General features: G+C 36.9%; 1 protein-coding gene across 2 annotated transcripts in view; it reads left to right on the forward strand.

Annotated features, from left to right (window-relative positions):
* csmd3b (CUB and Sushi multiple domains 3b) overlaps positions 1 to 24,979 on the forward strand; it is a 399,549-nt gene that overhangs the window by 303,980 nt on the left and 70,590 nt on the right. For both annotated transcript variants that reach the window (XM_083523961.1, XM_083523962.1), the window contains exons 32-42: positions 5,923 to 6,036; positions 6,483 to 6,578; positions 11,404 to 11,607; positions 13,149 to 13,273; positions 13,577 to 13,673; positions 15,159 to 15,263; positions 16,368 to 16,486; positions 16,653 to 16,722; positions 20,674 to 20,790; positions 21,486 to 21,695; positions 24,416 to 24,604. In XM_083523961.1, coding sequence (XP_083380087.1) covers positions 5,923 to 6,036; positions 6,483 to 6,578; positions 11,404 to 11,607; positions 13,149 to 13,273; positions 13,577 to 13,673; positions 15,159 to 15,263; positions 16,368 to 16,486; positions 16,653 to 16,722; positions 20,674 to 20,790; positions 21,486 to 21,695; positions 24,416 to 24,604 — 1,446 coding nt within the window. The remainder of the gene's footprint in view (positions 1 to 5,922; positions 6,037 to 6,482; positions 6,579 to 11,403; positions 11,608 to 13,148; positions 13,274 to 13,576; positions 13,674 to 15,158; positions 15,264 to 16,367; positions 16,487 to 16,652; positions 16,723 to 20,673; positions 20,791 to 21,485; positions 21,696 to 24,415; positions 24,605 to 24,979) is intronic.

Consider the following 24,979-nt stretch of genomic DNA (forward strand, 5'->3'; position numbering starts at 1 on the left):
AGAACCAAAATAAGAAATAGTTATAAATAAGGCTGAAGTTCTTACTCTGCAAGTGACTGGTGTTCATGTTTCAAGATAAAGCACACTTTTAAAAAGAAGATACTTTGCTTTAACTCTAAAAAGGTTATGGTTGGTGTGGCATAGCATCTGTGCTAAATAAAGCTGTGAGCAGTGGCTACTGAAGTGAGCAGTGACACAGCAAAATCCCCAGAGCTAAATTAATATTTAAAATGCAGAAAGCGGTATGTCCAGCTAGACTTAACATGAACACTGTTGGTTAGAAACATAGAAAAGTTTGCTATGGATTTAATGCTTTTCTCCCCTCAGGCTCCCTCATTGCTCAAGAGAATAAAATAGAGTGAGACAAGGACAGTGTGCGACAGACCTGCCTATTTCCTAGTGTTTTTTCTGGACGTACAGTGAAAAGCCCTCATTTCCTTAGGGGGCACTAAGGAATGTGTCGAAGTGTATTATATTTTATTATATGTGTGTAAGGGGAAAAACAATGATCACATCCAGTGTTGTGGATCAGGACAGAGGGCTGGAATATGATTATATCTTTTATCTCACTCATAAAGAAGCCTCATGGTTAGATCTAGCCTGTGTGCAGCAATTTGGCTTTTTTTTTGCATGCCAGAGCTTTTTAAACTTCCACGACATTATTACAATAAGTTGTGTCCATTGACTAAGACTTCCTCTTATGCTTTTGTAAACTGTCTGTTTTATATAAGGTAATACATTGGTAAAATTGACACTTCATGTATTGTATTTAGATTCTGGCATTTTAAATTAAAAAATATACAGCATCAACACCTTTCTTTCGTCTTAATGTGTTTAAGCATAGATTGTGCTGATGCATGAACATGACAATTATGTACACATTTGAATTGGGTGTATGCAATTCATCACTTTGTTACTATAAAAGTGTAATATGAGCTAACAAAGCCAGCAGAGTCTCACCACTGAAACAATAAATAAGAAACATTTATTTATGGCCCATTTGGCTACTGTTCTATCTCAGAAGGTCACTCATGTTAATGTTAAATTCACTATACATTTTCAGTTGAGAAGTTCAAAGACAACTTTTGGCATAATGTGGTATAATTCATGTTTTGAGGACTTTTTTCGTTCAGCTGCAAACTTTCTGTAAATATTTTTTCGACTGAGCTTATTTTGCACTTTTTTTAGACTCTTCATATACACTTTTCCTAAAAACTGCCCATTGGCCTGAAGGTCTGCCAACATATTTCTCATTATCTGGATTGTGTGCAGGGTGGCCAGGTTTTAAATGGTGTATTATCTTAAAGATAGACAGTGTGGGAGGAAAATGAAGGATTTAGAGTGCAAGACTGGCAATCGATCAATGCTGAGTGGTCCATAGCTGGTGTAAATAAATGTGATCGCCCTGTTCCCTGTAAATGGGCTCCAAACTCTTCTAAGTCAAAGTTCTGCCAACAACACCTCGAAAGGCTTGGTGCATTTAAGTTGAAGTTGGCATGTCCTGCACATAGTTTCAGAGATTGTGTACATTTCCCCGGAGATAAATGTTCCACCTTCTTTCATCATCTGTGTGCTTTGGGGATTACACTTTATACAGAGGTATCACCGTCTATGGGTTAGCTACAGTATGCAGTGGAGAAGATGTTTTTCTGCTAAAGCAATGTTCAAACCAAACACCAGTAAAACTCATCCAGCAGAAAAAGCAATTTACTGAAAGAGGAAATGTTGCAGGACATGAAAACAACACATTTGCCTCCTTATAGCAGTTTTTTTACCGCTTTATAAAGAGATTTGTGAATTCATGAAGCTTGTCCTACAATAGAAACTAGGTGAATTTGTAATGAGACTGTGGATTCTTTGATAAGTAAAAATAAAGGTGCTATTTATTATTAATTTGCAGTCAGAACATTAATTATTATTGTTTTTTAGTGCACATTTTTTATTGTGGAGGGAAGCATTGTTTTATAGAAAAGCTCTACATTTTCTGTATGCGTGCTGCCATTTTAATGTACCACTAGCAATTCTGTTTTATAGAATATGTTCTGTAACGTTTGTCATTTAATGTAATTAACACTTCAGGGAAACGAATTCAAACATACAAAGAAGTGGATGAACAAAGGAATATGAATAAAATGTGAATAATTATAAATTGTATCTATAATTTGTCATATACGGCTACATACACAAACATTACTGGATGGTGTTTTCAGAGGCATTGGGACAGAACATGAACAATAGTAATACAGAGAAATGAGTTAGGATTGTTAAAACTGACATAAACTGTCCAAAGCAGTCAAAATAAACCCATTTAAAAGTGACGTACACCAGCAGAAAATAATGTTTGAGAACACTGGTTTTAAATGTTAGCACATAGTGTCATTTGCTAAATAAATGTATGTATTGATTAAGTTACTGTATTAATTAAACCCTTGTGGATAAAGTAGCAGTGCCGTGGGCCCTCGCCACCCAGAGCATGTACTATTACCACAGTGGGATTTGAATAGAGATGTATAAAGAATGATGTCAAAAGGATTTAACTGAAATTGTTGGTATGCATTATTATTATAATACCTTTCAACATTCAAAAAAGATGATCATTGTAAGTTATATAAGTAATCCAGCACCATCGTGAGGTTTGTGTGCGCAGCAGCATTTGGCCAATAATACTATAAACTACTTGAACTTGTGCACGTTTCTGCTTGATTCATAGAGAGCATGTTTGAGTAAGTTTACATTTCAATTAATATATTAACTAATAAACACGTTTTGATTATTCATTCACAAGATGCACATTTTAGATATGGTTGGCACTTTATTAGGTTGTGATTATAACATTCCCTAACTCATCATGAGTTCAGGTATTAATGTGGTTATTAATGCTTGATAAGTCATGTACTTTTAGTTACCAAATTACGAAGTGTTTTACCTGTGCTGATGTTCAGTTCTGCGTTCTAAATAACTAGTAAAATGTGTTATTGTTGATATTTTGTTATTTAACAATTTGCAGATCGAAATAAACTGCATAAATTCACCGATTTGCAAGGGATCATTTCACTTAGCTTTTGAATTGGCCAGTGCCCCCCAGCATATGGCTCACTTGTTAGGTATGCAAGTGGTTGAAACCTAAGCAAGCACAACTGTTTTCTCCGACTCACGGCGGTAATTGTTTTGGCAGTGCCACAGCCTCGGTGGAGGTGAAATTCAAGAATAATATGGCGAGGGCCTCTACATCTCCCCTATTGTTCTTATCAAGCACACAGGAGGGTGAACTCAATATACACAAGCAGACTTGCCATACTAGGTTATAGATCATTTTCCAGCTGGCTGTACCAGAGGATAGAAACACCATCAATAACAGTGTAGTTAGTACATTCCCACAAGCCCCTGCTTCCAGCCAACAGAAATGATCCATCAGGACGTTCTGCCGAGGCAGTGCATATGTGAAAACTTTTATGGCAGACCATTCAGCTTTCGAGTCGTGTTTGTCAGAGCTGTTTCAACATCTGTTTCAGAAAGTGCAGCATACTGAATATATTCTGTTTTTAAATGTGATAAGTTATTGGTAATCTTGGATAAAATTGAGATAAGAACATAACATGCTGTCTTAACATCTGCCAGGAAGATTTATTTTTTCATAATGGCTATCAAGTGAAACAGGAGAATGTCATTTATTCTGTTCATTAGGCTTATGTCCGTCAGGCTACAACATGTACCTATCTAATTATTTGACAGAATTAGGAGATATGTTCAGTGTATGAGGAAATCCCTCTTAATTAACCAGGTTTTAGACTTTTATGGCAGACTGAGTGTTCTTATTTAATTGTCTCATTACAATTGTGATCAATACAGAAGGCTAGATTAAAATATAAATGAAATAATTTCTCCATAATTTTGGAGAAATATATTCATAAATTCTATTATGTTAATATATTACAGACAGAAAAATCACTGTTGTGGTTAAAACCCAATATACAGCATATAGAACTTGTTCTTGTAGCCTAAGTGAGCTTCCAAATAAAGCAATATAAAGTAAAAATGTGCTTTTATTAATAGAGCCACAGCTCCATATAGTCCACACAAACTATATTCAGTGCACCAGGCAGCATATGCCACTTAAACCTCATAATTATGATTATGAGCAGCACTGTGTTCCAAATTTTAAAAGAATTTTGCTAGCATGGTTTTCTAGACATATTTCTTTACACTACACATACGTTTATTTTTTCCGTAAGTGGCTGGTTTTCTCTATATGCACTATAAACAGCAGTTCCCTGATTTGGGGATTTCATCATTGTTAAAGATCTTGGCAGAAAGGTCCACATGGTGTCCGATTGAGACCAATCATAAACTTAAGTGATGTACATGAAGATAATTAACTGCAGAAATTCAGGAGCAGAATCAGGTTATATTATAGAAAATACTTATTTTTGCCATTTTTTAAACAAAAAATACACTCTCTGTCCTTGCAGCAGATAGTGTGGTGATATGGGTGCACTTATTCCCTCTTAAGTGCTAACAGGGTCTTCTTATCTGACTTTCTAAGAAAATCCTCAGTTACCAAAAAAAACATTTTTTTTATATATATTCGCTCTCCTGGAAAAGAAGTCTAAAAACTCTTTGTTCTTTGTTAAAATCCATTGAGGTCTCAGTAGGTTTCTAAGCAGAGTTGTACTGTATGAGAGTCTGAGGGTGTGTAATGGGTAATGGTTTAAAGAGGAGAATCTTTTGACTTCATTGACATGCTTTAAAAAGGTTAGGCCTAGGTGTGCCTGGGTGTGCAATATCTCCATCTATACTCCAGGACTGTGTGAAATGTGGAGAAGGAATAAATGAAAAGATGAATTTCTTCAGAGAGCAGGTAGCAATGCCAAAAAATCAATATCCCTGAGGAATATTTGAGGTATTTTTCCAGTGAATTACTCAAAGATATTTATTTCTTGACAAATAAAAAGTAAAGATTGGAATAATAAGGTCTCATTTTTGTGCCATATATATGCATGCATAGATATCTAGCCTACTTTTGCCTTTAGCACTACCATTTAACAGCATGACCGTGTTGCTAAGTAACTATATTCACACTGTGTGGGCTGCGCCGTGACCACCTTCGTTGTGCAGTGTGTGTGTGTGTGTATATATATATAAATATATAAATATACATGTGGTGTGTCTATATTCTTTTAAAATGCAAATTCATTCATTTAGACATGACAAGTTTGTGCAGTCATTTACAAAACGGCATTCCTATGCCAGTAACAGTGTCATCACAGCCTGCGGTAAACATATGTGTGCTTCAATTAGCTTTCAGACCCCTGCTGTGTCATTCACATATTTCGCAGAGTCTTAGCACACATTTTAGGCTGTGAGATAAAGCACTTCAGCAATGCCTGGCTGCTTAATATCATGCATTTATTCAGAGATGAGCATGTGATCCCACAGGTGTCAGTTTGTTAATGCTTTTGTTATTGCTTAATAGACAAATGTGCAATATTTAGAATATATTGTATAAGTTCTGATTTTCTTAGCAGAGAAAAATTAGGTTTTAAACTTTACTCAGATTGAGATTTCCGGAGCAAAGTGGTAAAAAACTAATGACTAGGAAACTGAAGATTTGCTTTGGCTGGCTGATACTGTAAAACTGCCATGAGCATGTATAAAGGTACAACATGTGAAGAGTAATTTCAAAGAAACAGGCAATTAAAAGGATATAAATAAATGTACAGCTTTATTACCCTTGAGAAATGCCCTGTTCTAATAAAAAAAATTTTATTAGCACATTGTAAAACAATTGATCCATGTTGAATTCGGTTTTAAGTGAAAAGAATATTATATTTTTCATATATGATGGCTCATACTTGCAGCCAACAACAGTTATTTGCACAGATAATTTGTGTCATTATCTTTTTTTTTTTTTCTGTGCTACAGTTCTTTTCGGCCAGTTTGTGCTGTTTCAAACATCTCTGAATGACGTGGTTGACATTTACGATGGACCTACGCAGCAGTCCCCTCTACTTTCCTCACTGTCAGGATCTCACTCAGGTAAAGCTCACTCTAATTTAGGGATACTCATGATTTTGTCAGGTACATGAGTATTTGAACTTTTGGAAAATCGTTGTTTCTTTTCAGTAAAATCTTTTTTACAAAAAACATTTTAAAAAAAAGCTCTTCTACCTTTTACCTTAGAAAAGAAATATTTATTTTCCCACACCCCTTTCCCTTAGTGCCTTTACAAATGATGCACATTTGGTGCCATTGATTGAAATGAAATGTTAGCACTGCATGGAAGATCCTACACTAAGCTTTTTTTTTATGATTATTCTGCTCAATACACATTACAAACCCACAACAAAATCAACAAAAACACCATATTGAAAAATCAAGTTAGCAGCAGGAGCAGAGATGTTTAGTAAAGTGTGACACCTTAAGAATATCTGTACGGTTTTAAGAAACGTTTTAAGGTTTGTTTGTTTTTCTCTCTTCTGCAGGAGAGTCATTGCCCTTGAGTACTGGAAACCAGATTACTATCAAATTCACTACAGTTGGACCAGAAACTGCCAAAGGCTTTCACTTTGTGTATCAAGGTCAGCTTAACTTTAACTTGTTATTTGCATATACTTCTAAAAAAAAAAAAATAATAATAAAAAAAAGGGCACTTTGTTTGCTCCCTTTGACTGCTTTTGTAGAAGATACTAGAGCACTAGAAGAGGCCACTCATTTGATTATTGTTGAGCGCATTTTCTTACTATTTAAAATATTACAAATTTAAAGGCTGAGCAGTTTGAGAAAAATTGTGATTGAAGTTGAATACTATATAGGATGCAGTGGCAGGCTGTGCATTTCACACCTAGGCCCTCAGTGGTGTCCTGCCTGAATTAATCCACCTCTTAATACCTTTATTATTACGACACTACAATAGAAACCATCAATATTATACAGAAACGCAGAACAACAGAGCGCTGCATCACAGACAGGTGTAATGCAGTGTGAACGACAGTGTCAACTGTTTTGAACTGTCTTGGCAGACCTTTCCTCATAATGTTCAGATTTTCTTGAAAAGTCCATTGTGTAAGTGTCCTGTAAGTGTATTGGTGATCAAAGATTTTAATATATTTGGGCATGTGCTGTTTGCTACAAATGCAGTTTTCTGGCTCCGACTAGTGCGTTCTCTGATCATGCAATCGAAGGATGTGAAAATGCCATTATTATTATTGTACACCTGCTAGATGGCCCCAGTCCTGTCAACTTGAAATTTGATTGGTTAAAGCAATAGCTACAAGATTTATCGAGTACATTCCTTTGACATGGGCAACACGTGATGTGATGGCTGAAATCTGATTGAAAAGAAACTCCAATGTAAACAGACATTTCTGAAAGCAGCGCACCCGAAAGAAAAGCTATGAAATAAAGAGAATAGACTATTGTGAATAATTTAATACATATTCATGGACAAAAATCTAAAGAAGTAAGTCAGTAATTCTGATGGAGTTCTACACCACTGCCATTCAATATTGTTCCATCACTGTTGATATGTGCTGTGCAGTGATGGGTCCTTAAATGCAGAACTGTTCATGCAAGTTGTAGTCCAAGCTATTGTAGTAGACTGTCCAAAGCCGGTCTCAACCAGATTTGAGAAATTGGTGACTACCACAGATACTCCAGCAGGTACACAGTGATCTCCTGCAGGTACACAGTGATCTCCTGCAGGTACACAGTGATCTCCTGCAGGTACACGGTGATCTCCTGCAGGTACACGGTGATCCCCTGCAGGTACACAGTGATCTCCTGCAGGTACACAGTGATTTCCTGCAGGTACATGGTGATCCCCTGCAGGTACACAGTGATCTCCTGCAGGTACACAGTGATCTCCTGCAGGTACACAGTGATCCCCTGCAGGTACACAGTAGTCTTCTGCAGGTACACAGTGATCTCCTGCAGGTACACAGTGATCTCCTGCAGGTACACGGTGATCCCCTGCAGGTACACAGTAGTCTTCTGCAGGTACACAGTGATCTCCTGCAGGTACACAGTGATCTCCTGCAGGTACATGGTGAACACCTGCAGGTACACAGTGATCTTCTGCAGGTGCACAATGATCTTCTCCAAATTTCATATATATATATATATATATATATATATATATATGTTTTTTATTTATTGGAATTGTGTTGTTTATTTTGGTACGTAGTTCTTATGCTTGATTTTTTTTGTATAGTTCTGCTGTGTTTCAAAAAGAAAGTAAAGATTTGTATGTGTTTAAGTTAAATGCAATATGTTCCTACCCTGAAGAAAATGTTGTTACAATCAGTTGCTTCCATAATTTTTAAAAGCATGATAAAAACTCTGAAATAGAAATTGGTTAAATGCTAATAACGAGCTGTCACAATAGTAATTGGTATTAAGTCACATTATTTTTGTCACATAGTTTAGTTATTTGTAATTAATGAATAAGGAAAGAACAACTCAAGTGAAGTCAGGGTATTAAAAAAACAGACATGATTACATACTAACAAAGAAATTCTGCTTGTTCCATCTCATTCTAGGCAGTTTTCAGGTTTTTTTTCGTTTTTTTTATTGTCATTGTAGCTGCTAAAATTTAAATGTTTACGTGCTAACTAGAGAAATGTCACATTAATACCAAATTGTTTAAATACAGCTCTTGGTTTTACTCCATAATGCAGGCTATACTGCTCCCATCCTTCCAACATGACATTAGTTGAGCGCAGCAAGATTTAAACACAGTATAACTGGCATACTAATGGAACTCAGAGAACTTAGCATTTTAAAAGCAGAGTTTGAAACCAATGTGCTGATGTAAAACAAGTCATACTCTTTTATCAATCTGTCATATCAGTCCATTTCCATTTGCAGCATTTAGGAATAGTATGTGCCATTTTAATCAGCAGGGACATGCCCTAATGAAATTACATTTAATGTATTTCCATTGTGCAGATTAAATGTGTATTATTCTAATTGTTTTAGGGGTTCCTTTTGTTTATGTTTGGTAATTCAAAACTTTTATGTTTCGGTCTAGTTTAAGTTAAACTTGAAGTATTATAATATACTGTAAATATAAGTGATTCTAAGTGACTTTATACAGTATTTTATACATGTCTTAATTCCTGACTCCTGTTGGTCATCTGATATTGAGCTTCCAGTATGGGTTTATCACTATAAATCATTGCAAATTGCTATGGTATGAGAGGATAATATTTGCGATCATAAAGCAAGGTTTTCGCGGCGTGATGGCAGTGTAATCTAGATCTATAAGAATAACCTTGTTGTCTCTGAAAAATGCATAAAATGAAAAAGTTTTAGGTTAATTCATTTCTGGAGGCAGAACTTGTATTCTAGGTTAATATACTTGCAGTGTTTTCTACAAGCTTTATATGTTTCTTCTGCAACATGACATCATTCAGAACAATCTCTTAGAAATAGCCATGTTCATACAACTGGAATCTGCTGAACCCCGAAAGCCTTAGCGGAAGAGAGTTGACAGCTTCCACCTGATGGCTTAAAAAAGAGGAAAAGTATAAGTCATTGCTCAGCACTGTTGGGACAGACGATCCTGCCATGCTAAGCAAACACCTCAAATCTCCTTGGAAGCTTCTTATAATTATACGATTTCTGTGTTTTTTTCTTTTCTAATATCTCTGAAAAAGCCACCCAGGACTCTGGAGATGAGATAGCAATATCCTGCAGATCTTCAGATTTCTAAATGTGTACCAGTACCTCTCTTCTCACTACTCCGCTGTGTTACATAAAGCTTTAAAACATTGCTCTCCAGTCACCTGCAACTCAGCTGGATTTGTCCCTAAGACGCTAATCCTTTCCCCGGCTACTCACTGGACAAGCAACCATTCAGATTAAAGTTAAAGGCTCTCACTGCCTCTGGCATTTACTTGCACTTTAGTTGTGTTTGATTTTGATGAAAAAAAAATCAGCTGGCTGAATGAAAGTCGCAGTACAGTGAGTTGTTGTGTTGGCGTTGGTCTCTGCCATTGCAGGACATTTTCTACGAGAAGCAGTAGATTAGGGACAGCTGAGCTCCTGTTTATTGTTTGAGGACATGATATGTTTTTATTTAAGCTAGTCCTAAATCCAGTAAATTAGTGGAGCAGAATGTTGGTAAGCTTTTTCATTTAACATAAGTGCCATTACATTTTGTGTTAGAGAAGTGAAGAAAAGAGTGCAGGCAGGGTGGAGTGGGTGGAGAAGAGTGGCAGGAGTGATTTGTGATAGAAAAGTATCTGTGAGATTGAAAGGGAAATTTTATAGGACGGTGGTGAGATCTGCAATGTTGTATGGTTTAGAGACAGTGGAAGTAGAGCTGGAGGTAGCAGAGCTGAAGATGTTGAGATTTTCATTGGAAGTGATGAGGATTAGAAATGAGTTATTAAAGGGACCGTGTGCATGTAGGACGTTTTGGAGACAAGGTGAGGGAGGTACGGTTGAGATGGTTTGGACATGTGCAGAGGAGGGACATGGGGTATATTGGTAGGAGAATGCTGAGGATAGAACCACCAGAAAGGAGAAAAAGAGGAAGAGCAAGGGATGAGGCAAATGTAGAGGACGGGGGTATGGAGACAGATGATTCGCTGTGGCGACCCCTAATGGGAGCAGTGGAAAGAACAAGAAGAAGATGAGTGGCATTACATTTCCTGGTTCAATGTTTGAAGAAAAAAAATCATAAATAAATAAATATGATTCTTTTTTTTTCTTTTTTTTTGTCGAAAAAGCATTGACTTCACATTCTCAAGGATTTTCTTGTAATAACTGTGACAGTGATTTCTCTTCATAAAGCATATGCTGAAGCTCAACTGCGGAGGTGGAATGACAGCAGAGCTCAGTCTTGTCTCACTTTTCTACTTTGGGTGAAATGTTTTTGAACTTGTAAATAAGAACCACACGTTAAATACATTTTTCATGTATTTCTTCAATTAAAGAGCAGTAATGTATTTTTAATCAAAGCTTTTAACACTCAGAATTTTCCTTTACATTCTTCATCCTTCATACATTTTTATGGACGTATGTTAACAGTAGTGAGGAGATATTAGAGGTTTTATATAAGAAGCAGCTCTGCCTTTATTCAAAAGAGAAATGTTACATTTTTTGAATTTCATTAGGGGTTATATGAAAGTAATTCTGGCAGTAGCTATACTATCTGCCTAACTAAGGAACTACATTTTCTTCTTGACATTTCACATTATTAAAAGTAACAATAAATGGTTAACAAGTGTAGTATTTTAGAGAAAATTGTACCAATTGGCTAATAGACACTTAATGCAAGAGTTTATTAACATTGCTGTGGTTCCTCAACAGACCTTGATGTGCTTTATTTTTTAAGTTTCTAGTTAGATATTAAAGTTGTTGTTGCTGTTGTTGTTGTTTTTCCACTGTGACCTACAGCTGTACCACGGACCAGCTCCACACAGTGCAGCTCGGTACCCGAGCCTCGTTTCGGCAAGCGAATTGGCAACGACTTTTCTGTGGGCTCAGCCGTGATGTTCGAGTGCAACCCAGGTTATACTCTGCAGGGTTCCACGGCTATCCGCTGTGAGACAGTTCCCGATGCGCTGGCACAGTGGAATGACACCCTGCCCACCTGCATGGGTGAGTGTCACCTCATCTCTTCAATCATCATCCAATATGGTTTACTTATAGCATTCATTTGAAGTTATCAGGAAGAGAACTGGAGCACTTAAAAATGAACCATGAACTGTCACAGTCTTATTCAGAGGTGAAGAGGGTTAATTAGCAGTTCTAGTAGGAAGATGGAAGCAGGCTTGGAGCTTAAAGCTGGAAAAAACAGCGACGCTAAGTTAAGTCCCTTAATGCAATCCAGCACAGTGCTTCCCCTCAACTGTGCAATTAGTCAGGTTTAAGAAGTGTGGAACGGGACGTGGGAGGATGAATAGGCAAACTTCAAGACAAGGCACCCTCATTTATAATTAATTAGGTGGAAATTTTGTTCTTCATTCTCGCGTCGAGTCTTGGCTGTCTGCGTGTTTCAGATCTCACAGGATGGCATGTGCCTGGCCTTGTTTTGTTTTACTCGGTTTCCCACTGGTTTTCAACCGCAACTTAAAAAATTGCAGAGCTCTTTGTGTGATTACCTGCACACACGCTGCATTCTGTATATCAGTACTAAAATATTAATGAGCCAGAAATTGCTGTGAACTGAATTTCTTTAATAATTTAACCATCTGGCACAGATATATTGAGCATTTCTCTGTATCCTGTCTTCTAGCTCTGTTTCTCTATTACTCTTTCTTTCTCTTTCTTTCTTTCTTCCTCTTATTTTCTCTCTCACTCACACATACACACACATACACACACATACATACACACACACACACACACACACACACACACACACACACACACACACACACACACACACACACACACACACACACACACAAACTGACTAACTGTCTACATCTACAAGTATGTCCTGACCTGCTCTTAGTTCTTTAAACAAAGTGATTGGCTCTGACCTCTGGATTTCTTTCTGGGTTGTCCTTGACAGATAGCATCATACCAAGACTGGGTATAAAAAAAAAAAGGATCTGTCCTGGCAAAGTAAGATAGCAGCCTACGCTTTTGTTATTGACGGATCTAGTCTCAGGCTTCAGCAAACAGGAAAAATTGCCTAGACTAGCTTTTCTACTGGGAGACAGACATATGTCACTCTGTTAAATGTCGTTTCAATTCAGAATTGTACACGTTCAAATGTGCCAAATAAAGACTCAAGAATGTACAACGAGTATGAACAGAATGAACAGGCCAAAAAGTTTGGAAACACAATATTCTTCAACCCACAAGGGTTCCCAAACATTTTTTATGTCTGTTTGAAATGTAAATGTCGATTTCAAAAACCAGTAGGGGTTCCTCGCAGAAACTAATGCTTTATTCAAGTCAAATACAAGTTACTTTACCAGTTACTGCCTCTGAGCATTTCCCAGGCATAAGAATGTTTCAGATTCGTTGTACTTTGGAATGGTCCTCAAATAGCATCGCACAGTATTCTCCCAACTTCAAAAATTATTTCATCACGTTGTTAATCATCATTCTGGAGAAGACACTATCATTTTCCATGTCACTTAAAGTCCAATTAATCACTGCGGTGTAAATGTGTGTCCTGTTCACAGTGCCATGTGGAGGGATTTTGTTGGCACGTAAGGGCACAATCCTGTCCCCAGGCTATCCTGAACCTTATGACAACAATCTCAACTGTGTGTGGAAGGTGTCAGTGCCTGAGGGAGCTGGAATCCAGGTGAGAAATCACGCATGACCTTCAAAAGAATTTTGTCAATAGACAGATTAACAGTGTAAAAAGTTATTTAACACGTCTGTAAAGAGAATCATTTATATGAATTGTGTATGGGGCAAATGTTAAATTTGCAAATGTAAAAGATGTGATGTAACTTGATCTTTTTTTTTATTTAAGTTTGGAATAGTTTTTTTTTTACTGAAGGAAAGGTATTGTATTGTGGGCTAGGAATATTTAGGGCCTGATCTTGGCATTGCATTTAAAAAGTACAAACAGTGTTCTTGTACTTTTGTCCTTTTTAATCAGATCCAAGTGGTGAGTTTTGCCACTGAACACAATTGGGATTCTTTGGATTTCTATGATGGAGCTGACAACAACGCACCCAGACTGGGCAGTTATTCAGGTAAGAACATGCTTTTACACAGATTAAATTTAGAAGAAGCACTCTTCTTGTTTTTGCCGCTGTTGCAGTTTCATTTTGCCCAAATGAGACTTTGACTTACATAGTGCATGTATGTTTTTTCATATTGTAATCTTTAAATAGCTCTCTAATCTTTGCTGTTTGAGTAACGCATAATTGGAAGAATTGATCATGAGACTCTAATTATCGCTTTTGTTCTCAAAATTTGTGCCTACAAATCCAAAAGCACAGAGGGTCTTGGCCTCCAGACCAACTCCCTCTTATTAGAGGCCAACCTTTGAGATGCTACATTTTTACAAACATCACGTTGTGTTTGAATGGCCAATTAATCCTCTTTACTGGATGGGTTATTATCGGATCCTGCCGACTGTTTCACTGCTTGTGTTTTGTTCAAAAAACAAAGTGACTAGTGCAAGCACATCGATGAAAGGGGCTTGCTAAGCTATCAATGTGTGTCAGTCAATGGGTGCAGCAGGAGAAGATACACTGATTATCCAGGTCTTTTGGGATCTGCACCTTGTCTGGCTGTGAGGAACAATGCTAGACTCCACTCTGCTGCTGCCTGTACAAATGCTGGCCCACAGTGCCTTTTAAGTTGGGTAAAATGCATGGCAGCCATTGTGAATTGGACAGACTGGTAATGTAGATCAGGGAGTGACTGTGACAGGTGTTTATTTAGAATAGTTTTGATGAAATGGTTTGTTTCATTCAATATAGTGTCACTGACTTGTGTGGATTATTAATTTACATAATTAAACTTTCTGTGTAATATTTCCCCTGGTACAATAACTGTAGGTTTTATCAACACCATTTTTAGTTTGTTGCATGTATGGCTGATGGTGTTGCATAGATGGGTTTTGGTGGGTTGGGGTAGGTGAACATGTGTTTTTTTTATTACAGTCAGGACTATTCTGATCATTTTGACCTTGTGGGGGACACTTGGCAGTTCTCATTAGGGAAAATGCCTTCTAGGTTTCCTTGTTACTTAGGATAAGGTTACGTTCACCAATACTGTACAGCTGCTCAAGCCCATTCATTTTCAGTTAAAGCTGCGACCACTGCTGATATGTCCAGCAACAGAACAAATTGTACCTGTATGCAAATATGGAACGACTTTAATTATCGACAGCAATTAAAAATGGGAGGGAAAACAACACATGATTTGCCTCCAGAATTTTTGTCAAGAGTAGAATGCTTGATGTGCTGGCCATGATGATAGGTGCTATGGGAACCATTAGTAGGAACGCCTACCAGCAAAATTCAGCAATAAAATCATCACCAACATATGAGTGAGATTTAGGTGAAGCCGTGTGTGTGTGTGTGTGTGTGTGTGTGTGTGTGTGTGTGTGTGTGTGTGTGTGTGTGTGTGTGTGTGTGTGTGTGTATTCTTTTTATTTTCTACTTTTAATAAGCTGTTGCTAAATGCTTATTGTACACAGTAAAACATATTGCTACATTTCTTTGCAGGTACAACAATTCCTCAGCTGCTGAACAGCACATCCAACAACCTTTACCTGAACTTTGTATCTGACATCAGTGTTTCAGCAGCAGGTTTCCATCTGGAATACACAGGTACAACTAGAGGGCAGCTTCATACCCACCACTGAGATCCATCCACGCATCTCTTATTAAAAAGCTACACCGCAGCGCAGACTAGACTGCAATTCAACACCTGTGGCATTAGAAAAAAAAAGTCTAACTCGCTTTCTCTTTTAACTAGCTGTTAACCATGAAACACAGTGGAAAAATATTTAAATACGAAAGCAGTGCTAAGGGAAATAAACATGGTTTAATATATATGTAAATACTGTAAAATTCGTATTGGCTTTTTGAACATCCCATTCTATATTTAGTCCTCATCTGCCATTATAATAATAATAAACTCTTCTGGAAAGATGTTCCACTAGATTTTGGAATGTGTTTGTGGATATTCATGCTCATTCATCCACAAGGGCATTAGTACAGTCAGGTACTGATGTACGGTGTGGAGACCTGGTGCAGTCAGTGTTCCAGTTAATCTCAAAGGTGTTCAATAGGGTTGACATCAGAAATCTGTAGCAGGCCATTCAAGATCTTCCACACCAACCCATGTAAAACATATCCTCATAGAGCTCGCTTTGCCAAAGGGATCCTTTAAAATTGTGTGCCTCTAACTTTGTGTTAAGAGCTTGGAGAAGGTATATGTATCCTTCTTTTATCAGAACCTTGTGATCCTCTTTATGATTTATGTTGAATGTCTGAGGCATCTGTTCTCTCAGGGATTTTTATTAGTAGAGCATTTAAAGATGTGTTTATAATAAAATAACAGCTAGTGACAAGGCTTAGCCCCAGTAAGCTAAGTCTTTGTCAGGAAATGAAATGTATGGAAATAGGACAGTGAAACCACTTACAATTTATTCCAGAAATAGCAAAATAATCCCTGTATGTAAGTGTGTGAGAGAGAGAGAGAGAGAGTCCTGGGAGAGCTGCACCTGTTCTACACAACAAACTGTCAACTATTTTATCCATAAAATAAAAAACAGCATTTATTCAATGCAACCCAACTGGAATTTAAAACCTACATTTTATCTAATTACCAAAAAGTTAGGTAAGATGCTGTTGTTGTTGCCATAGCTATTTCTGTTATTCCTTTATTAAATCAATTCAGGTAATTGAACTACATTTTTGTGTTCATAGCAATCGGCCTTGATTCCTGTCCAGAGCCTCAGACTCCTACTTATGGCATTAAAGTGGGAGATCGCTACATGGTGGGAGATGTAGTTATGTTTCAGTGTGAACAGGGATATTCTTTACAGGTGAGACCCCTGCTAAGGATATAGTTATACTGTCATAATTCTAACTAGTACACTTTGTTTTGCTTTATATACTTTGTATATGATATTTAATATCATATACTGTATTTAAGTATGAAAATGTAGGTAATATATTTACTATATGTTCTGTTGGGTTTTTTTTTTCCAGGGCAATGCTCATATCACATGTATGCCAGGACCGGTGAGGAGATGGAATTATCCTGTGCCACTCTGCCTTGGTATGATCATTCAGCAGATTGAAGCTCTGTAGGCTTACTGAGCATAAAATTGGGACCACATATTTACTTTTTAAAAATCTAGAAATAAACAAAATAAAGATAAAAAGAGAAAGTAAAATATCTTGAATATACAAGATTCAAGATTCTATGCCATTTCTAGGTCATTACAGGGTGTTCCAAAAGTCTCTGTACACTTTGTCATTTGTAGCTTTGTTTACAGAACATCTTTCATAGGATTTCCATTTCTTTGTAAAATTGTCTCTCCCAGCTTGAGCTCCCAGTTTGGCAGCCGAGTCGTGTGTGATCTATTTGCCATGATTCCTGTTAAAGTCTATCGCAACCTTGCAACACCTTCCCCATGCTGCTTTGAGAATGATTTCAATGTGTTCTTTTGGCATAAAGACTATCTGAAAATAAAAATATGAACCAAGTGTGAAGATTTGTTGGTAAAAAATGCTGAAAAGTGTTAATTTCTCCTGTGTATAGAGACTTTTGAGGCACCATGTGAAAAATTATGCAAATGTGTGATATTGGGACTGAACTCATTTGTTCAAAAGGTCAGACTTTCCTTGAAACTCATGCCTTTCATTGAGGTTTATTCTTAGATTATAGTTTGGATTTAATCTAACATTTTCTGCTAAATTGGGACATGTGCACTATTATTATAATTCTGAGCTTCTATTCTAAGTTTCTATTCAAATTGTTGCTGATGATATACATTGTACTTTTTCTTAAGAATGCAATATAGAAGCATTTTTACTGGTTGTTTTAGATTTCTAGACCCCATTGTACATGCATTTGTCAGTGTTGAACAAAAATTCTCTATAAATCCACACGACTGAATTTTTTAAACAAAGCACTATATGCTTTAGGAAACTCAATATGTCTGAAATAGTTTTACTGTAACCTTAGCGATTCTTTCCTCCCCTGGTATTTTTCTGGATCCTGCTTAACATGCTTAACTAAATGCATTCCAAAAAAAAATTATTGGTTGTTTTCTGTCATTTTCTTAAACCCTTCTAAAATAAGCTCCAGCTCAAAGCTTCATGTTTCCTCCTGTTTTACCCCTAGCCAAGCTGAAAATCATGAAATGAAAGGTTGAATAATTAACTGTCCAGCTGCTTGCTCACATCTTTAATGAAAGCGCTCCCACAACCCACAATATGACTTTTTTAACACTAATTTCCAAGTGCTTTCTGTTCAGCTCAGATAAGGCGCAACACATCCCTGAGCTCGAGTGAATATGAATAAATGTAATAACACAAAATAAAATGCATTTGTTTCTAAATGGCTGGCTGGGTTATAGAGAATGGGTTTCATTTATATAAATAATGAAGTTAATATTACACTCGGATGTGTTAAATTGGCCAAGTGCTCCATGTGAAAGGTTATCCTCTCATCGTCTTTTCTCAGTGCAGGTTTAAATTCAAATAGATGCCAGAGAAGCTAAATCTCAACACCACTGCAAATAGCATTCTGATTAATAGTCATTATGGACTTTTGTGCATTAAGATGTTTTCAGGGGTGAAACCATTTTGTGAAGACTAGAAGCTTATAAAATGGAGATGATTTTCAGCAGACAATCTCATCTGTTAGTGTAATGTAGTCCAATCTTAGAAAATTAAACGTATTAAAATTAATTAAAACAATCAAAATGATCAAGTGGAAATGGCCATTTGATAAACAGATTGTGAGTGAAATGTTTTTTTGTTTTTTTCCCAGAGATTAAAATAAACATTTGTGGAGAGAGAACCAAAAATGAATAAATGATCATTGACAGCTGCAGCAGTTTGAATGTGCAGGGGGGCTGAGCTGGTGTCGTGACAGCTTTACTCACTGATTCGCAATGTGATAGACCGGAACATTAACACACAGAGCTAAATAAAAATAATTAGATTGATCTCATTTACTTTATTGGATTTGTGCCTCATAAGGGTCCCAGAACAAACACATCAAAACAAGACGTGCAAACACAACAAGAGCATACGCATCGCTATGTGTTCGGTCGGCTTCTCAGCAAGACACCAAATGAAGGATGTCTTTCTTTGTTAATTTGAAAATTCTCAAAGCAGACACATGACTATGCATAGTCTCTATTGTTTCCCCTGTCTCAGCCTGTAAACTTCTACTTAAAGCTTTAACTGGTAAAGTTTACAAGTAGTCTAACCACAAGCACCAGTGAAATCAGGAGTCACCTCAAAAGCTAGACCTATAGAATTTGTCTGGTTCACAGTGTACCAGTCAAGATGTTTGTACTTTTATGAAAAGCCACAGCCCATCAGTATCAATTAGAAACGTGTATGTCTGTATAAAGGCGTCTGCCATAAACAGGATTTTATATAATTTTTCTCATCATCTGCTTCTTTTACCACTGCATGTATGGCAGATGCCCTTATACAGATTTACAAGTACCTTATTTAAAACTTGAGCAATTAAGAACCCTTGTATAAGGGCCTATCACTAGTAGACTGGTGGCATGTGTTTTGCTGGGATTTGAACATGACCTTCTAATCCAAAGTTAAATGCCTTAACATCTGAGTTACTACTTCCTTAATGTTGTGGTTTCCAAATGCTCAGAAGTGAATATGCGTAGTATGAAAAATAACAGTGTACAAGTGAACAAGTTTTCTCCAAAAATTCTCCAAAAAAAATCAGATGGCTCAATATAATAATATTGTTTGTCCCAGAGTTTTCACTCTCATACCATTTGTGCATGAAGCTTTCCTTCGTATTGAGAGCATTGCACCTGAACAACACAGAAACCCTGTGATAGTAGTTCACATTCTGGTCAGAGACAAGTTTATGCCTTTGAAAGACTTTTTAGTGATCAAGGGAGACCTTGTTTATCTTTTCTGTTTTTTGACAATAACATGTTTTGATGCGCTTTGGTTTGTTACTGATCAAGGAAAAGCTGTCTGTTTCCCAGGAATGTTTGAATGCGCTTTGTCTTTTACCCTTTCTGATTCTCTGTTCCTTCTCACGCTTTGAAGGCATTCTTTCATTACTGAGATGTGCACACACTTCCACTGTTGCGCTTTGCCACAGTTAGCCTTATCAGATGAAACTTTTAAGCTCTGATGCATCCTTTATTTCAGTAGGAAATGCCATTTAATCATTCCTTAAACATTTCACTGCCTTCCTATTGGACAAATCCTTCACTGTCACAAACCAGACTGTGCCAATAGACAGTTCTCCCAGGTGCTTATTTCGAAAGAGAAAGTAAGTAATTGGGATCAGAATTCAATAAGGTTGTGCTTTTTGTTTCTTCTTGCAGCCAATTTTACTGCAGGTTCCCTTACGTTTAACATTAGGAATAGGAAAGGTGTGGAGAAAAGGAGGGTTATGTCAAAACAAGAGGCAACTGATATATCATTGTGATAAATGCGTTGTTCCGTCTGAGACAGAGTGCTGTTATCTAATGATTCAAACATATTTGTCCTGTGCTTTGTGAATCAGCAACAATTAGGCAGCCACAGCAACTGCTAAGGCCCTTATTTGTCTCTTGCGATTTTGGTCCGGTCTGGCAGTTCGTACTTAAACCTCTATTTCAACCTGTTTTAACCAACATTTTGCCACACTTGACTGTTAGCTTTCTGTGATGGTAAACTGCACAGATATGGATTCCATGTCAGATTTATTTGGAAAAAACAAAAAACTAAGTGGCTTATAAATGTAGAATGGCTCCAGAATTTTGCAAAGCATGATTACTAAGGTGAGAAATGTAGAATTAATTATCTTGAATAAACTGAACAAGAACTTCTCCTTAATGCCTCATCCTGGATATATAGGCTTTTTTTTTTTTGCTATATTTTAATTCTAACAAGACTTAATCAACCATTAAACAAGATAATTCATGGCCAATAGAAATTTAAAATCAACCACTGCCATTATAAGACAGAATGGTATTGAAGATGTGTTGGTAAAATTAGTCTGTATTTGGCTTCTCCACAGCTCAGTGTGGAGGATCTCTGACTGAAATGAGTGGTGTGATCCTGAGCCCTGGATACCCAGGAAATTACCCCAGTGGCCTTGACTGCACCTGGACTGTCACTTTACCCATTGGCTTTGGTATGGCGAACTAACTTTTAAATGTATTATGTATTATAAATAAATGTGAAATGTATTTTCCCCCATTGCTATAACCATTCAGATGTATGTAACAGTGGCTACACACTACAGCTATTTCCCCATTAATTGTTAGTTGGCTAGCTAAACAAAATACTGCACTAATATTTCCAGTAGAAAAGCTATTGTTATCTTATCAGCTATAAAATATAGGAAATACATAATTTCATACAAGGTGTAATGATAGCTGAACATGCTAGCAAAAAAATACATTTTGATTAGTTGGATTTAGAATTTGTTTGTTTGTTTGTTTTTTTTGTTATATTGAGTAACTATATGAAGAGGTAGACCAGTAGTGAAGGTCACTATTAACATTAGTTTAACAATGTTAAGGCAAAAAAAAATAGAAAAAAAGAATAGTAAAGTCATGTAGTTTTGTAGTGTAGCTGGATACTGTTGGTGCCTCCTGAGTTTCTAGTAAGATCCTGAACTTAGGTTCCTGTCTGTATGGAGTTTCACAGGTTCTCTATATCATCCATCTGGGTTACCTCCTTAGGGTAGGCTTCTGATTGACCATAAAATGAACGTTTGATGCAAATAGTAGTATTCTGTTCAACAAAAAAGTTCATTGTGAGGAAAATAAATATCAAATCAGTGTTTTTACTGCCAGCATGTCATTTTTAAATGTACTCTTATAGGAATCCACCTGCAGTTTCTTAACTTCTCCACCGAGGCCATCCATGACTATTTGGAGATCCGGAGTGGGTCGGCAGAAACCAGTGCTGTGATTGACAGGTTCAGCGGGCCTCAGGTGCCAGAGTCTCTGTTCAGCACTACCCATGAGACAAGCTTTTTCTTCCATAGTGATTATTCACAAAACAAGCCTGGATTCCACATCACATACCAGGGTAAGCTTACCTTTACTTCACTTTACAAAACATGAGTTACTCTCTAGGCATTACATAAAATGTTTATAGTAGTTATATACAAGGCATTTGTCAAAACAAAAGACACCAACTTAATCAAAGAAATTAAACCAACAAGAGAATTTAGTTCTAAGAAATAGACTCTCTTAATAAAGCTGACCTTTTCCTAAGCATGCACATTGGACGTGTGGACGTTTCTAATCATTCAGTATATTCTAATCACTATGATCAGCTGTTTTCATGCCCTGTTAATTTAAACTTTTAATCTGCCTGTTTTTATCTTGTGTGAAGAAATGTGTATAGTTTGTGTACATATATTAAGAATTGAAAACTAATAATTAAACTATATTATCTATATATATATATATATATATATATATATATATATATATATATATATATATATATATATATATATATATATATATATATATATACAGTGAGGAAAATAAGTATTTTAACACCCTGCTATTTTGCAAGTTCTCCCACTTAGAAATCATGGAGGGGTCTGAAATTGTCTTCGTAGGTGCATGTCCACTGTGAGAGACATAATCTAAAAAAAAATCCAGAAATCACAATGTATGATTTTTTAACTATTTATTTGTATGATACAGCTGCAAATAAGTATTTGAACACCTGAGAAAGTCAATGTTAATATTTGGTACTTTAGCCTTTGTTTGCAATTACAGAGGTCAAACGTTTCCTGTAGTTTTTTACCAGGTTTGCACACACTGCAGAAGGGATTTTGACCCACTCCTCCACACAGATCTTCTCTAGATCAGTCAGGTTTCTGGCCTGTCGCTGAGAAACACGGAGTTTAAGCTCCCTCCAAAGATTCTCTATTGGGTTTAGGTCTGGAGACTGGCTAGGCCATGCCAGAACCTTGATATGCTTCTTACAGAGCCACTCCTTGGTTACCCTGGCTGTGTGCTTCGGGTCATTGTCATGTTGGAAGACCCAGCCTCGACCCATCTTCAATGCTCTAACTGAGGGAAGGAGGTTGTTCCCCAAAATCTCGCAAAACATGGCCCCGGTCATCCTCTCCTTAAAACAGTGCAGTCGCGCTGTCTCATGTGCAGAAAAACACCCCCAAAGCATGATGCTGCCACCCCCATGCTTCACAGTAGGGATGGTGTTCTTGGGATGGTACTCATCATTCTTCTTCCTCCAAACACGTTTAGTGGAATTATGACCCAAAAGTTCTATTTTGGTCTCATCTGACCACATGACTTTCTCCCATGACTCCTCTGGATCATCCAAATCGTCATTGGCAAACTTAAGACGTGCCTGGACATGTGCTGGTTTAAGCAGGGGAACCTTCTGTGCCATGCATGATTTCAAACCATGACGTCTTAGTGTATTACCAACAGTACCCTTGGAAACGGTGGTCCCAGCTCTTTTCAGGTCATTGACCAGCTTCTCCCGTGTAGTTCTGGGCTGATTTCTCACCTTCCTTAGGATCATTGAGACCCCATGAGGTGAGATCTTGCATGGAGGCCCAGTCCGAGGGAGATTGACAGTCATGTTTAGCTTCTTCCATTTTCTAATGATTGCTCCAACAGTGGACCTTTTTTCACCAAGCTGCTTTCCAATTTCCCCGTAGCCCTTTCCAGCCTTGTGGAGGTGTACAATTTTGTCTCTAGTGTCTTTGGACAGCTCTTTGGTCTTGGCCATGTTAGTAGTTGGATTCTTACTGATTGTATGGGGTGGACAGGTGTCTTTATGCAGCTAACGACCTCAAACAGGTGCATCTAATTTAGGATAATAAATGTAGTGGAGGTGGACATTTTAAAGGCAGACTAACAGGTCTTTGAGGGTCAGAATTCTAGCTGATAGACAGGTGTTCAAATACTTATTTGCAGCTGTATGATACAAATAAATAGTTTAAAAATCATATATTGTGATTTCTGGATTTTTTTTTTTAGATTATGTCTCTCACAGTGGACATACAATGACAATTTCAGACCCCTCCATGATTTCTAAGTGGGAGAACTTGCAAAATAGCAGGGTGTTCAAATACTTATTTTCCTCACTGTATATATATATATATATATATATATATATATATATATATATATATATATATATATATATATATATATATATATATATATATATATATATATGCAGAGAAAGCTCTTTGTATTTAGACTTGCTTAGCTTGATTTTCTGGCTGAGGAATTTCAAGATATTGAAATTGCTTTTGTGCAAGTTTGTGTTTCCTGAGATTGTGTTTTCTAAGTTTTTTTTTCTTTCACCTGTTGTTGTTTTTTTTTGGGGGGGGGTTCTATGCTTTTTCCTTAAATATACAAAGCAGGAAATAAAAAAAAACTAGGCTAAAGCAAAGTATAGACATGAAAAGAAGAATATTTTTAAGACATAAAATCTGATAGGAGCCAAAACCTTGAAAAATAGCCTGTATTGAGTAGTCATCAAAGTGACAATAGCTAATAATTGTAATGGTCAATTTATCCATAGATAACTGTTAAAGTACCAATGCATGTAGATTTGCATTTTCCATTCTGCATGACTTCAGCGAATGTAAAGTAGAACAGAATGCAAGAGCAAATGAAGCCTTCTAATAAAGGAAATGTGCTCTAGATATAAATGTGTGTTACATGTGTGGTATGTGTTATCCAGTATATTTTACACTAATGTCTAAATATCTTGTAGGCTCATTATTATTATTTTCTGCTCTGCAGCCTACCAGCTTCAGAGTTGTCCTGATCCACGACCCTTCAGGAATGGCATTGTGATTGGCAGTGACTTTAGCGTTGGTATGACAGTGTCATTCGAGTGCCTGCCAGGTTATTCTCTAATTGGAGAGACCTCTCTCACCTGCCTTCATGGCACAAGTCGCAACTGGAACTTCCCTGTGCCACGCTGTGAAGGTGACCAGTTCATGTTGATATGTCAAATTGTAAATTTTGATTAAAGCTTTATAGCCTACTTGAAGAAAATAGTGGTGCTGAGAGTTTTGCATTATTCACTCCATTTAAGATTATTCAACTGAACTTTTTTAACTGCAACTGTAGACACAGTCAACAGTTACTGTTTAATTTAACATTAAGTCTATATTTATTAGCCTATAGAGTTAGAATTTTTATTGCCCTCAAACATTGCAGCCAGGGACCTCTTTCATATTGAAAAATAAATTCCACACAACTTGTCTGTACAGATTTACTTTATGAATGTAATTCAACCATTTAAAGATCAGGCTCATTATTTAAATTTGTACAGCAATACTCTGGCTGTTTCTTTGGAGA

Source organism: Silurus aristotelis (assembly GCF_946808225.1).
Source record: "Silurus aristotelis genome assembly, chromosome: 21".
NCBI lineage: Eukaryota > Metazoa > Chordata > Actinopteri > Siluriformes > Siluridae > Silurus > Silurus aristotelis.